The 15,758-nt window shown below is 51.5% G+C and overlaps 2 protein-coding genes across 2 annotated transcripts in view; both read left to right on the forward strand.

The window, feature by feature from the left end:
• LOC311358670 (follistatin-related protein 1-like) overlaps window positions 1–7,189 on the forward strand; it is an 18,152-nt gene extending 10,963 nt beyond the window's left edge. The window contains exons 3-9 of the mRNA XM_084478781.1: window positions 781–813; window positions 1,428–1,558; window positions 2,696–2,814; window positions 3,540–3,652; window positions 4,986–5,096; window positions 5,425–5,519; window positions 6,533–7,189. Of these exons, the coding sequence (XP_084334907.1) occupies window positions 2,774–2,814; window positions 3,540–3,652; window positions 4,986–5,096; window positions 5,425–5,519; window positions 6,533–6,574 (402 nt within the window). The 5' untranslated portion in view covers window positions 781–813; window positions 1,428–1,558; window positions 2,696–2,773 and the 3' untranslated portion in view covers window positions 6,575–7,189. The remainder of the gene's footprint in view (window positions 1–780; window positions 814–1,427; window positions 1,559–2,695; window positions 2,815–3,539; window positions 3,653–4,985; window positions 5,097–5,424; window positions 5,520–6,532) is intronic.
• A 1,687-nt stretch (window positions 7,190–8,876) lies between these two features.
• Window positions 8,877–15,415, forward strand: LOC311358294 (leucine-rich repeat-containing protein 58-like). Its single transcript, XM_084478287.1, has 4 exons — window positions 8,877–9,608; window positions 11,741–11,869; window positions 12,398–12,675; window positions 13,467–15,415. The coding sequence occupies exons 1-4, from the start codon at window positions 9,142–9,144 to the stop codon at window positions 13,658–13,660; spliced, it is 1,068 nt and encodes a 355-aa protein (XP_084334413.1). The 5' UTR covers window positions 8,877–9,141; the 3' UTR covers window positions 13,661–15,415.
• The last annotated feature ends 343 nt before the right edge of the window (window positions 15,416–15,758 follow it).

A 15,758-nucleotide genomic window follows, 5' to 3' on the forward strand; every position in this document is an offset into this window, starting at 1 on the left:
TGCATTGCTGCCGTTGGAGGGCGGGCTAGGAGTGCTGTTGGTTCCCTAATGGACAGACAATTACACGTAAAACAGTTTAAGAAGTAGAGTTCAATTGTTAGAGATATAAAGTAAAGAACGCCAGTCGGAGCACTGCCTTTGCTGTCTGCAGCGGGCTGTTTGAACCGGATTAGATCCTTTATTATGACTGAGTCATTAAATAGTCAGGTTCAAAAGTCGATAATCACAGGCCTAGGCACTACACACGCTTTATAGAAGTGATGTAAGCGGCCAAGCTCTCTCTCTCCCACTCTTTCTCTTGCTCTCTATCTGTCTCTCTCTCGCTCTCTATCTGGCTCTCTCCCTATCTCTCCCTATCTCTCTCTATCTGTCTCTCTATGTGTGTCTCTGTGTGTATGTCTCTCTCTCCATCTCATTCCCTCTCTCTATTTATCACTCTGTCTCTGTCTCTGTCTCTGTCTCTCTCTCTCTCGCTCTCTCTGTCTCTCTCTCTGCTTGTATTTCAAAGGCCGCTACTACCTGACCTGACCTTTGACCTCCAAATCACAGCCTGTCTGCAAGGCCTGCAGTTTAAATCTGTAAATTCATCTAATATTAGTTATTATCTAATCTCCAGCACGCACTTTGTGACTGTGCTCTGTGACGTCTGTGAACCTGATCCTGCTGAACATTGATCATTTCTGGAGAGACGGAGAACCGTCACGTCAGATCTGCCCTCGGTTCACCCCCACTAATAACACTGACTACTCTCTTCACTCCCTCTCCTCTTGTCGTCCTCAGAGAAGAAGAGCGAGCTCGCGGCCGCCAGCCCAGGTGAGCTCAACTCTGTCCCTCACCTTCTGTCTGATGAAGAGCAGGGAGCCAAACTTACTCAAAACATGGGAATGGTTGTGTGTGTGTGTGTGTGTGTGTGTTGATGGGTATGTGTGGGTGTGTGTGTTGATGGGTATGTCTATTTGTGTGTTCATGTGTATTTGTGTGTGTGTGTATGTATGCGTGCGAGCGTGATATTGATGTCGACACCGTAGCTCAAGAGTCAATCTTGAAGGCCATAGGAGGAGAGGAGCCGACAAAGATCAGACAGCTCTGCTTGGCTGACCTTGTGGGTCTGATCTGAACTTAATGACTCCTCCCTCCTCCAGTGGTCTGAGCTGTGTTCTGACTCCTCCCCTCTGTGTTCTGACTCCTCCCCTCTGTGTTCTGACTCCTCCCCTCCAGTGGTCTGAGCTGTGTTCTGACTCCTCCCCTCTGTGTTCTGACTCCTCCCCTCTGTGTTCTGACTCCTCCCCTCCAGTGGTCTGAGCTGTGTTCTGACTCCTCCCCTCTGTGTTCTGACTCCTCCCTCCTCCCGTGGTCTGAGCTGTGTTCTGACTCCTCCCCTCTGTGTTCTGACTCCTCCCCTCTGTGTTCTGACTCCTCCCCTCCAGTGGTGTGCTACGTGGCGGACCGTAACGAGCTGCGGAGCCGTGTGATCCAGTGGCTGCAGACGGAGGTGGTTCCCGACGGCTGGTTCAACAAGGGCTCCAACTTCTCCGACATCCTGCTGCGCTACTTCAAGGTGGGCGTGGCCGCGTGCTGAAGGCCTTCACCGTCCGCTGCCCTACCAGCGGGGGTCCCGGAGGCGGGCAGACCTTCAGGGGGCCGCTCTCTCCCCGTGTCTCCTCCTGCTCTCTCCCTGTAGGAGGAGCTGCAGCTCAGGATGGAATGGTTCTCAGAAGCACCCGACCAAACACACACACACACACACGCAATTCAATTCAACTTTATTTGTGTAGCCCTTAATCACAGGTACGATCTCAAAGGGCTTAACGGGCCCCCCCCCCCCAACCCTAGCCCCCCCCAGAGGGCAAGAAAAAACTCCCTGAATTAGGAAGGAAGAAATCTAGAGAAGGAACGGAGAGTGGGGTACCCCTCCTTCAGAGATGGTCAGGAGTGCAGTGGGGGCCATCATTAACGGACATACATACAGGGGAAACATTTTAAATCAGTGATGGTTCACTCACACACACACACACACACCCACACACACCTGGTCTCCACTCCCCATCCTCTCCTCCTGCTCTCTCGTCCCAGCTGTGCCCCCCCCCCCCCCCTCCCCCTCTAACTCCAGAGCTGTCAGGCCACGCTCCGTCACATGAATGATAACCACGTCCCTGTCGGCTGGTAGGTGGGGTGTCAGTGAACTTCAATGAAGTTCCTCTCCCTCCTGTTTCATCCAAACCGCGGGGGGGGGGCCTCTGTGCTCGAGGTTCTCTGGCCGACTCAAAGCCCCTCCTCGGGCCCCTGGTGGGGGGAGTGGGGACAGGCGGGCGGTTGCCAGGCAACGCCCCCCTGGTCTGTGGTCTCTGTGGTCCCAGCTCGCGGACAGAGGATGATTGCATGTTTACAGAGTAAATCCATGCTGCATGAATGTCAATATGTATGAATAATGTGTGTGTGTGTGTGTGTGTGTGTGTTTGTGTGTGTCTGTGTGTGTGTGTGTGTGTGTGTGTGTGTGTGTGTGTCTATGTGTGTGTGTGTGTGTGTGCGCACATGCTGTCTACGTGTTGACCCCAGCGTGGAGATAGTCATGTGGTGTAGGAGACAAGATTCCTAGTTTTGCTTGTAAAATATACAGATAATGTATCTTAAAAGATAGGGATACGTCTGTATGTATGTTCTGTCTGACCTCTGACCTTTGACCTCTGACCTCCAGACCTACGACAACGGCGACACTCAGCTGGACTCTGCAGAGCTGCTCAAGTTCATCCAGCACAATGACTCCAACGTGGACATGCAGTCGTACGCCGACCAGGAGAGCAACAAGCTGCTCAGGTCTGTCTTAGTGTCTGTCTGAGTGTCTGTCTGTCTGCCTGTCTGCCTGTCTGTTCTTCTGTGTGTTTGTCTGTCCTATGTCTGTCTATCTGTTTGAGTGTCTGTCTGTCTGCCTGTCTATCTGTGTTTGCATGCCAGAGTCTGTCCGTCAGTGTCTGCTGGCATTCTGCATGTTCCTCCATTATAACCATTCTGCATGTTCCTCCATTATAACCATTCTGCATGTTCCTCCATTATAACCATTCTGCATGTTCCTCTATTATAACCATTCTGCATGTTCCTCCATTATAACCATTCTGCATGTTCCTCCATTATAACCATTCTGCATGTTCCTCCATTATAACCATTCTGCATGTTCTTCCATTATAACCAGTCTGTAGGTTCCTCCATTATAACCATTCTGCATGTTCCTCCATTATAACCATTCTGCATGTTCCTCCATTATAACCAGTGTGTAGGTTCCTCCATTATAACCAGTGTGTTTGGTACCAGGTCCTGTGCCGTGGCCTCTGGCCCAGTAGCGTTCCGCTGCAGAGTAAACAGATGAATCCGCCTCACGGTGACCGGGGCTATTTTAAGCCCTGCTCCGTCTGCCACTGAACCCAGTCCGTCCCGGGAGGACAACACAGGGCTCAGATAACACGGGGCCTGTTGTACTGCCTGGGGTCTGTAGAGGCCCCCAGTGGGCCCCTGCTGTCCCTAAACACCAGCTTCCCTCTCTGCAGGAGCCTGTGTGTGGACGCCCTCATCGAGCTCTCAGACGAGAACGCAGACTGGAAGCTGAGCTTTGACGAGTTCCTCAACTGCCTGAAGCCCGGGTTCAACCCGCCAGAGAAAAGTACGGTTAACATCAAGGGCCCGGGTAACATCAGGGGCCCGAGTAACATCCGGGTAACGTCAGGGTAACATCAGGGGCCCGGGTAACATCAGGGTAACATCCGGGTAACGTCAGGGTAACATCAGGGGCCCGGGTAACATCAGGGTAACATCCGGGTAACGTCAGGGTAACATCAGGGGCCCGGGATAACATCAGGGTAACATCAGGGTAACGTCAGGGTAACATCAGGGTAACATCAGGAGCCCGGGTTAACATCAGGGTAACATCAGGGGCCCGGGTAACGTCAGGAGCCCGGGTAATGTCAGGGGCCCGGGTAACATCAGGGTAACATCAGGTTAACATCAGGGTAACATCAGGGGCCCGGGTTTAATATATATATAAGAATCAATGGTACATGTTGTAATGGTCTCATGAAGGCCCTGTGTTTAACAACAGATGACTTTATAGCTCCTAGCGTGTTGCTACTGATTACTTCTGTGCGTACTTTCACCGGGACGTTGACGAGGCAGGCAGACGATGACCGGGGTAAAACCAGGCAGTCAGCAAAACAATCAGACCTCACAATGGCCCACAGCCCCCCCCCCCCCCCCCCCCCCCACTGCCTATCTACAGGGGCCACACCTTCTGCTGCTCCACGCTGAAGTCTGGGGAGGGGTCAGGGGTCAGGATCTGGGGGAAAGGTCAGGATCGAGGGAGAGCTTGAGGAATCTGGGGGAAAGTTCACCGCTCAGTCTGGCTGCAGCCTGCTGGCCAAACATTCAACAGGATGGAATGTTTCTCAGAACCCTCATACACAAGCACACACACACACACACACACACACACACACACACACACACACACACACACACACACACACACATACACACACACATACACAAGCACACACACACACACACACACACACACACACACACACACACACACACACACACACACACACATACACAAGCACACACACACACACATACACACACACATACACATACACAAGCACACAAGCACACACACACACACACACGTACACACACACATACACATACACAAGCACACACACACACACACACACACACACACACACACACACACACACACACACACACACACACTCATAAACTCATACACTCCCACACACTCATACACAACCACACACTCATACACACAAAACCTGTGTTTACTTTTGTGTGTTTACTTGTCTGTGTGTGTGTGTGTCTGTGTGTGTGTGTGTGTGTGTGCGTGCGTGTGTGCGTGCGTGTGTGCGCGTGCGTGCGTGTGCATGTGTGCGTGTGCGTGTGCGTGTGTGTGTGTGTGTGTGTGTGCGTGCCCCCCTCAGAGTGCGCCCTGGAGGATGAGACCTACGAGGACGGGGCCGAGACGCAGGTGGAGTGCAACCGCTGCGTGTGCGCCTGCGGGAACTGGGTGTGCACCGCCATGACCTGCTCCGGTACGACCTCACCGCGTCTGTCACGTCTGTCCGTACCCGTACCCCGTCCTCTGGCTCCAGCAGAGCCCCCAGAGCCGCGTGGGTCCGAGGGGCGCCGCTAACCCCCTCGCTTCATGAAGTTCTGCTTTGAGCAGGAATATTAAAGAAGTGTTCTCAGCGTCTGTCTGTGTCAAGGCCTTCACGCTGTCCCTCCGCCCCGCGGCGACCCCCAATCACAGGGGGGGCCTGGGGTGGGGTGGTGTGTGGTGGGGTGGGGGGGCCCGGGTGGGCTGGACGGGGGTCTTGAGGGAAGCGGCTGACACCGGTCTCTGTGTTCGTCGCCCTGCAGACAAGGCGGCGGTGGCGGATGAGTCGGCCGACGCCGGCGCTGAGGTCACCGAGGAGGAGTGGAACCGCCGCGTGGCGGAGCTCAACAAGCACCAGGTGGGTCGCCTGGCTCCTCCCCCTCGCTCCTCCCTCTTGCTCCTCCCCCTCGCTCCTCCCCTTAGCTCCTCCCCCTCACTCTTCCCCCTCGCTCCCCCCCTGGCTCCTCCTCCTCTCCCCGGGTCTAACACTCAGCTGATAGCAGAAATAATAGTAGCATCATAATAATAATATTATTATGTTAATACAATAACTTTTTACAGGCCCTGTGGTAGTTTTAAAGGTTTCAAACAAAGGAAACTCCACCATTGATCTTATCAACTATGCAATGAGCAATACCCCAAAAAATGCCTTTAAGGTAATGGTTCTTCTTTAAAGTAATGGTTCTTCTTTGAGGTAATGGTTCTTCTTTAAGGTAATGGTTCTTCTTTAAGGTAATGGTTCTTCTGTAAGGTAATGGTTGTGAAAGGGTTTCTCTTCTGACTCTGGTCTATTGGTCAGCTCTTTCCACTGCCACAATACAATTCAGTACATTTCTGGAATCTTTCTATTCCATCTGATTCTAAAACCTATTTAGACGCACAATGCAGTTATGGAACCTGTCCAGTGTCCAGAAAGAAAATCAAGTTCTAGAGCGAGTAAAGAATCCTTTCACACCGACCATCCAATCATGGGGCATCGACTGCTTTTCCCTGGTAAACGTTCGGCCCATTTGCATATTGCCAGTAGCTGGGAGCAGTTGTGTTTTCTGTGTGACTGGCTGAGAGCCAAGCTGGTGAGTGGGTGAGTGAGGGCAGGAGCTGCACTCAGTTGTCCAAACAAAAACACTTTGATCCCTCTGAGTCCAAGTTTCGTTCGATTAGATTCCAAACTATCGGTTTGTGTTGACCGGGAGCTTTTCAATGAAACAGCTTTTCACGTGATCCTATGAGTTCAGGCTTAGACTTCAGTCTGGGCGTGGTTTCAAAACACCAAACACAAATAGACCCAGCTTGGGACAACATACACCAATTACATTCCGATGGCCGACTCATCAGGGTTGTTGATGATGACGTTTCTCGTGTTTGAAACAGGAGACCGTTGAGAAGATGAAGGCCAGCACCAAGGAGGTCTGAGCACAGGAAGGAGGAGACGACATCACTTCCTCTCCACTTGAAGATGTCTCTTAAGGGCCCTGTGGTTTCAATGATTTATTTGTTTCATGATTCTCTCCTGTGTTAATTATTATGCTTTTTTATATGTGTGTGTCTCTGTCTTTGTGTCAACGTTTGTTCGATTCCGGGGGCAACGTTAAGTATTATCCTAGCAGGTCCTTGTCCCATTGGCCTACTGACTGGTTTGATCCCAGTACTAAGATCTCACCCACTACACACGGGATGGACTTTCTTCTGTCTTCACAGAGAAGTCCTTTGTATTATTGTGTGAGTGATCATGTGATGGAACAGAACTGGACTGAACACTGAGAGATTGGTTTGGATCACAGGGGATCAGAAACGACAGAAAGGGTTCCATCTCGAGATCCTGACCAGAACGTTTTGTCCCCGGGGGCCCTGGGACGGGGCCGGTACGGGGCCGGGGCCCCGACGGTCCCTCGGTCGGCCCTTCCATCGTACACCACGTGACGGATGCACTGCTTTGTTTTATTGTATTCTATCTCCTCGCGCCTTTTTTAACGTGCGTTTACATTTCCAGGGCCCGTTATAAGCTGGTATCGTACAGCAAATGCAATCGTAGTTTTGTACCGCCGACACGATCAACTCATATGTATCACATGTTATATATCCTGACCTACGTTAATCTCTAGACATGTAAATCACATGATCCTGTGTTATGCTCCCTCAGCAATCTCTCTCTCTCTCTCTCTCTCTCTCTCTCTCTCTCTCTCTCTCTCTCTCTCTCTCTCTCTGTCTCTCACTATCTGATGCTCTTCCATGTGTAGATATATGTTGGCTAAGCCAGAAGAAGCTTCCAGCGCGCCGTTTGATTCAGATCACACATGTAGAACGGGGGAGAGGCGAAACCAAAGCTGTTGTTGCGAGTGTTTAATGAAATGTAACAGAAACTCTTCCAGGTGACCCATCGCTCTGGACCCAGCAACAACACTATACCTGTACTCTGAGAATCACTTACAGAAGGACTAGCCTGACTGTTGACTCAAGTTACTTAGACGCATCAAATACAAAGTGCATATATAGTGTGTGTGTGTGTGTGTGTGTGTGTGTGTGTGTGTGTGTGTGTGTGTGTGTGTGTGTGTGTGTGTGATAGTGAGAGAGTGTGAGCGTGCGTGCAGTGCTGAGGGTAGTATTTTGTTTCGTGGTGGTGTGTCACAATGCCACAGCGATATTGCAGAGCTGTGAGTAACGCAGTGCCTTAGACCGTCCGGTCACTCACCACATCCTGCAGGAATGAGTGTTTGGCAGAAGGCTAGTACGGGACTCAGTGCTTTGTGATTGTTCGCCCGTCCCATGTTTGTGTGACTGCATATAGATACAAGCTTGATCTTTTATATTCTACTAGAAGTGCACAGACTGTAAGGTATATGTATGTATGCCAATAAACCCTACATAAACTACAACTACACGTTTGTGATGGGACTTTATTTTAGGATCTAACCACGTAATAACCAGCAGAATCAGAATTGTATTACATCTTATTGTACAAGTATACAAGAGTAAAATTCGTGGGCTTGGTTCCTCAACAGCCACATACAATACAAGATAAAGTATAGGTAAGGTAACTACTAAATAAGTACAAATAAGTAGCAGCATAGATAACATTAATAAAGGCCTATAGAGGGGGATATGGCAGATAGGATTGCTTCAGTAAATCTGTGTGATTCCCATTCCAAACACGACCTCAACGTGCTCCTGCATTATGCAATCGACCAGGGTGTTACATAATGGGGCTCCCAAACCGGGCCGACCAATGGGTTTCACTGGCGCTTATAACCCCTTTAACCTAAGCGTCCATTCGGAAAAAAACTTTTTAACCATCTTAAATTAGCAGCTGAATCTTAACATTTTCAAGTGCATCCTAAATAAGCAATAGAAAAGTCCATATAGTCGGAGTCCACGGGAGTTTCTGTGACCGAAACATTGCCACCGCAAATAATTACTCCTATGAACCGGAAAAATACCTAAAATAAGTCGGTGTTGTAACTTCATTAACTTGATTAAAGTTGCCTGGTGAATATGTGTAGCATTTTTATCTCCAATAAAAACCTGTTACACCCGCTGCAATATGACGGACAGGGAGACCGACCAATGAACGCCCTCTATTAGCTCTGCAGAGGAGGGACCCGCCCTCCAGCCCACCCCAGAACCTGAACCGCTCATAACCGCTCATAGAGCCGCTGCGCCTCGACTGCTCAACTCAGGTTCTGGCGGTGCTCGACGGGATGGTCATGTCCCTGTTTGATTGACAGTTGATCCTGACCCACATCTCGGAGCGGCTCGTAGCGGAACGTCCCGGCAGCAGCAGGGTCGACACGCGTCTTCTTTCGTCCTAAACGCGTTTTAAGCTGGTGATCCGGAAGCTGCCACAGTACTCCTGGCTTTCTATTGGTGGATGAACTTAGAGAAGAATCCCTCGGCAGCTGAAGCTGAAGATCTGCTCCTCCTGGTCTGAGTCCTACTGGTCCTCTGGATCTGAGTCCTACTGGTCCCCCTGGTCCGAGTCCGACATGGAGCCCCTGGACGCCGCAGGAGCCGCGGGACCCGCCGGACCCGGGGTCCTGGACTTCTCCCGGCTCCAGCTCAGCACCCTGAGCCCGGAGAGCCTGGGCGAGGAGCGGAGGAGCGACACGGTGGAGCTGTACCTCCACCACAACCGGCTGGCCTCGCTGCCGCTGTCCGTCCTCCTCTTCTCCAACCTCCAGCTTCTGGACATCAGCAACAACGGCCTGTCCGTCCTCAGCGAGGACATCACCCGGCTGACCAAGCTGAAGACCTTCATCGCCAAGAACAACCGGCTGGACGAGGCCTCGCTGCCCAAGGAGTTCGGCTCCATGCAGCTGGAGACGCTGAACTTCAGCGGGAACCGCTTCGAGGAGATCCCGCTCCAGTGCACCAAGCTGCGGCGGCTGCAGTCCCTCTCGATGGGGGGGAACCGCCTGAGGAGCATCCCCGCCGAGATCGAGGACCTTACCAGGTAGGACCGCCTCTCCGGGTCCGGCCCAAACGTCCCGGGACACGGGTCGGATCTGGGTAACTTGTCGTTTTACTCTGGACATGGTTATCTTGAAGCGAGATGTTCAATATAATTAGAACGATATCATAATACAAAATAGCTTCAATAGGATAAATAACGTATGCGAGGTAACGTTACTGATCGGTTGCTTGTCAGGGTAAGATTGTTAAATAGTAGGCCTACTATACCTCTTCATCCACGGCCTCACTGAGGATGATGATGATGCGTTGTAAGACCAGGTGGGGTCTGGACCAGGGGGCTCAGGACCAGGTGGGGTCTGGACCAGGTGGGCGTGGGTCAGGACCAGGGGGGGGTCAGGACCAGGTGGGTTAGGACCAGGGGTTGGGGGTTCATATCTTGTTATCAGCAGGTCGTCAACAGACGGTATTGGGTCAGTGTGACCTGCTGTTAGGTGAAAGGTCACACCTGTTCCAAGCTCACACCCGCTCACGGCTCATTAGTACACACAGAGCGTGTGGGGGTGAAGTGCAGGCTCTAGAGCTGGGGTTCTGACTCTAGAGGAGGGATCCTGTCTCTAGAAGAGGGGTTCTGTCTCTAGAGGAGGGATCCTGTCTCTAGAAGAGGGGTTCTGACTCTAGAAGAGGGGTTCTGACTCTAGAGGAGGGATCCTGTCTCTAGAAGAGGGGTTCTGACTCTAGAAGAGGGGTTCTGAATCTAGAGGAGGGATCCTGTCTCTAGAAGAGGGGTTCTGACTCTAGAAGAGGGGTTCTGACTCTAGAAGAGGGGTTCTGAATCTAGAAGAGGGGTCCTGATTCTAGAAGAGGGGTTCTGACTCTAGAAGAGGGATCCTGTCTCTAGAAGAGGGGTTCTGTCTCTAGAAAAGGGATCCTGTCTCTAGAAGAGGGGTTCTGACTCTAGAAGAGGGGTTCTGTCTCTAGAGGAGGGGTTCTGTCTCTAGAGGATGGGCTGGTCCAGTGGGGGGTCTGCCCACTGGCCAAAGTGTCTGTTAAGTCTCTATAGTAACAATCAAAGAAAATATTTGCTAAATACGTTAGTAGGCTATAGGCAAACGATGGCATGTCTAATATACAGACTAAAAAATGAGCGAGCATTTAGAAGAGAGAGAGTAGTACGGGACAGGACGTATCCGATAGATGTCTATGATGACAGTGAACTAATCGAGCGGTTTAGGTTCAGCAGAAGAGAGATTTTTTTTCTCTAATAGACGAACTGTCGCCTGATTTGCAGTTTGAATCAGACCGCAATGCTGCTTTAACGCTGACACTACAGCTGTTGATTGCACTGCGCTGAGTTCCATGCATTCATATGAACGTGCATTGCTTAAACCAGGCTTAGTTAAGCCTGGTCATGAATTCCGTTGGTGCAACCAGTGTACTATGGAATTTAAAGACAGGTCTTAACAAAGACCAACTAAGACTTAAGACTAAGCTTCGTAAAGACCAATTGGTGCAACCGGCCCCAGGAGTCTTAACGTAGAGGTGTTTTGGATCTCAATGCACACGGTTACGGTAGACTTTCCAGGAGGTTGTTAATATCCCAATATCTCTGTTTTTCATCTTTACACCGCTAATAGTACCGATAGCAGCCTGTTTTATGGAAGGGTAAGTTGTCCTGCTTTAGGAGCATGGAGGCGGACTGCTGTCCTGTCACGCCACATAAAAGCACTTGGCGTGTTAAACAGAGACCAGAGTGGGTGAACTCCATGTCCTCTCCCGCTCCCTGCTGGAGGAGGGGCCTGCTGGCTGCAGGGGGAGGGGCTTGCCGGCTCCAGGAGGAGGGGCCTGCATGGGGGGGGGGGGGGGGGGGGGGGGGTGCTCTGGCACCAAAGACAAATGAGCCCCTCTCTCCCAGTAGCTGCATCATCAATTTCCCCAGCAGCAGGACAGGCTGCTCTACTGACCGCTAATGGTAACCCCTTCCTGCCCTCCGTCCCTCCACCACCCCTCTGAACCAGCCGGGTGGACCAGCGGTCTGGTGGACCAGCGGTCTGCCGGGTGGACCAGAAGACTGCTGGTCCACCGGCAGACCGCTGGTGTCTGCGCTGTGTCTGTTCTGACGTGCCTGTGTCTGCATGCGGTCTCTCCCCCCCTGACGGTCTCTCCCCCCTGCAGCCTGGAGCTCCTGTATCTGGGAGGGAACTTCATCACCTCCATCCCCCCGGAGCTGGCCAACCTGCCCTACCTCAGCTACCTGGGGCTGTGTGACAACCGCATCCAGGGGGTCCCGCCGCAGCTCACCAGGTACCCCGCCGCCCCCCCCCCCCCGCCCCCAGACTCAGACTAGATGTTGTTCAGTTATATCATTGACACGAGGCCGTCACCTTGAGTGACAGCTGTAGATAGATAAAAACAACTTTATAATTTGAACTTTGTAAACTTTTAAACTTAAATTGATTTTTTTTTTTAAACTTTTTTTAAACTATATTCATCGATTTGGCACTAAGTGTGCGTGATGAGTAGCTGTCTTAGGACCGGTGGGGCGGTAACATGTTGTAGCCAACATTATTAGTAGAGGCGGCATGTGGCTCAGGAGGTAGAGCGGAACCCGGTAACCAGAAGGTTGCTAGTTTGATCCCCGGCTCCTCCTAGCTGAGTGTCGAGGTGTCCTTGAGCAAGGCACTCACCCTCACTGCTCCTGACGAGCTGGCTGTCACCCTCTGTGGCTGACACCGCCGTCCGTGGTTGACTGTGTGAATGTGTGCATGAATGGGTGAATGTTGGGCAATATTGTAAAGCACTGTGAGAGTAAACGCTCCTCTCTGTCCGCAGGCTCCACTCCCTGCGCTCACTCAGCCTGCACAACAACCTGCTGACCTACCTGCCGCGCGAGATCCTCAGCCTGGTGCGGCTGCAGGAGCTCAGTCTCCGCGGCAACCCGCTGGTGGTGCGCTTCGTCAAGGAGATGACCTACGACCCCCCCTCGCTGCTGGAGCTGGCCGGCCGCACGGTGAAGAGCCGCAACGTGCCGTACTCGCGCTGCGACCTGCCCGCCCACCTGCTGCACTACCTGGACCTGGCCAGCAAGTGCCCCAACCCCAAGTGTGCCGGTGAGACCCCGCTCTGACCCCGCCCGATCCGGGCTCCACCCGGGGCTGCTGACGGCCCTTGTTGTTGTTTTGATATTCTTTACATTAGCACTTACTGGCGCTTAATGTACACACTTATTGTATGTTGTACGTCCTGGCTCTTAAAAAAGGACTTAGCATTGTGTAGCATCTCATCCTAGCTATCTTTGTTGTATACGGGGAATGGGTTAACCTAGTGATAGTTAGTTCTTGGTACTTGGTTCTTTGAACATCCTTACTATACCGACAGACATATATTGTTCTTTCTCTTTCTTCTGACAAATGTACTTATTGTCGCTTTGGATAAAAGTGTCTACTAAATGTAAATGTAGGGCATTTAGCGGACGCTTTTATCCAAAGCGACTCCGATTAATACACACATTCACACACTGACGGCTGTCCCTGAGCTGACACGCGAACCAGCAACCTTCTGGTTACAACCGACTCTAGCTCCTGAACGAAGCCGAAAACATTTGTACAAATGGTTAACTGATTCCTCTCTGTTGACCTCATTTTACCTGGTTTGTCTCACAACACGACAAGGCGTGTGACACATCGAAACAACATCCGGTATCAAACATAACCTGCTCTAACACAGCACCAATCATAAAACAATATCACAAGGTTTCCCAGTCTGATCCTTCTGCTACAGCGAGCGGTCTAAACCCTTCATCTGTGTCCCGCTCTCCTCGCCCGGCGTTGTTTGCCCTCCACCTCCTGTCAGACTCTCACCGGGTCACCGGGTTTCACAACCCACCCTCCTTCTGTTGCAGGCGTGTACTTTGACTCGTGCGTGCGCCACATCAAGTTCGTGGACTTCTGCGGGAAGTACCGTCTGCCCCTGATGCACTACCTGTGCTCCCCGGAGTGCACCTCGCCCTGCAGCTCCAACCCACAGAGCGACGCCGAGTCGGAGGACGAGAGCAGCGTGCCCGCCGACCGCCTGCAGAGGGTGCTGCTGGGATAGCAAAGGGGCCCCCCCCCCCACCCCCCTCCCCAGGGACCTCCGCCTTGGGACTCTACCTTTGAACCGGCCCCCCTGCCTATGCACATAACACTTAGCACCCAGCCCACGCTGGAACCTATGCACCTGCACGTGCCCACCAGAGTGTAGCTCTATAGATATAGAACGGATAGAAATGGAGAAAAAACATTGTCCTCCTCATTTCATTCACCGGGATATATATATATCTATATCTAGATAGTAGATATAGATATATATGACGCTCATTTGCTGTACAGGTAAAGAATTGTTCAGAGTTTATCCTGTGGTATCTGTACAAACATCACTCAGTCAGAAGGAGCGGTGCAGAACCCAAGGATCTGAAAACCCACGGAGCTGCACCCTGGGTCTCTGTAGTCCTGGTCTCAGTAGTCCAGGTCCTGGTCCTCAGTGCTCCTCAGTAGACCAGGGGTCCTGGTCCTCAACAGACCAGGCTTCTTCGTCCTCAATAGACCAGGCTTCCTGGTCCTAACAAGGCTGCCTCACATTTCTCAGACTGAAAGATCCAGGAACAGTTTTTTTTATAGCGTGAACAGCCCCACCATCCCACTGGTACCTGGGCTACTGGACTAGACTGGGCGGAGCACCTTCCCAGCACCCCAATACTGGGTGAACTGGGAACACCAGTCCCACTCTGACACAGAGCCAGTGTGGTCCCAACGGGTCGTGGGTTGTCCTGGGAGGGCTTTATCATGTCTGGTACATTGTACATGTCAATCATCCATCTTCTACAAATGGAGCCCATTGCATTAGCGCCGTAGCGGCACTAGGCATGGAGAGATGGGAGACCACGCCCCCAGCAGGGCCGGTCTGGACCCAGCAGGGCCGGTCTGAACCCAGCAGGGCCGGTCTGAACCACGACCCAGCAGGGCCGGTCTGAACCCAGCAGGGCCGGTCTGAAGGGGTCCGTTTGAGACCTCTGGTCTGTTGGCAGAAGGCTCTCTGAACCCAGGGACGGCGGTGAACCGCAACAGTGGTAACCCGTACCAGTGGTAAACCATACCAGAGGTATCCCCATACCAGTGGTGAACCGTACCAGAGGTACCCCATACCAGTGGTAACCCGTACCAGTGGTAAACCATACCAGTGGTAAACCATACCAGAGGTACACCATACCAGTGGTGAACCGTACCAGAGGTACACCGTACCACTGGTACACTGTACCAGTGTGCCTTTCCTCAGACGCTTGGACCTGAGCCAGCAGCAGGTTGGAGGTCCGTAGGTCCAGAGAGGAGCGACACGCCCACATGGTGGACTTCAATCAGTGAGACGTTCCTTGCCAACAAAGTATTATACACATATTCAGCAATATATGGGGAAATGGACAGTATTATTTTTAATAATTGCCAAACACAAATTCACCCGTGTTTAGATGAAGGTAAAGTGAACCCCAAGCTGGTTGAGTTGGGCTACAGGAACGCGTTCATGTTACAGAGCACTGCGCTGAGAAGTGCCTTACTGATAGTGACTTCTAACAGAAATGAAACAATGTGATATTTGCACCCTTTAATGTGATATGATTAACCATTAAACCTGTAAATGGGTTATCTTTTGTAACAAATTGTACTGCTTTTATACAAATGTGACTCAAGCACATGTGGAAACGCAAATAACATTGTAGCCATGCCTCGCTGAAGAGATGAGGCAATATGGTGTGTATTTATGAACTAATGTTTACTCACTGTGTATAATGACAATAATAAAGAGTGATTTAAAGGCTTCCTTTGTGCTTGTGGGTGAATTTATATTTTTTAACCTTCACAATGTGGTCGATAAAACTACTACGTACTACTCGTAACATATAAATATCTATCCTGGAAATGTTGCCCAAAGACATGACATCGGTTGGAGGACTGGGGAGCTGTGTGTTTCTGGAGTTTGGGTTTTCCAGTCTCAGCTTTTTGTGCTCTGGGCTGCAATCGGGGTCAGTTCAGTCCAAGGCCTCGTGTGGAGGCCTCTTCTTCAACCCAGAACACGCCAGGCTGAGTGCATTCTGGCTCCCTCCGTGTGCTAAGCCCCTGCTACATCCATTGCCAGGGAGCCCCTCAATGCTCCTGCTTTT

The sequence above is a fragment of the Micromesistius poutassou genome (genome assembly GCF_964030765.1).
Source record: "Micromesistius poutassou genome assembly, chromosome: 14".
In the NCBI taxonomy this organism is placed as follows: domain Eukaryota; kingdom Metazoa; phylum Chordata; class Actinopteri; order Gadiformes; family Gadidae; genus Micromesistius; species Micromesistius poutassou.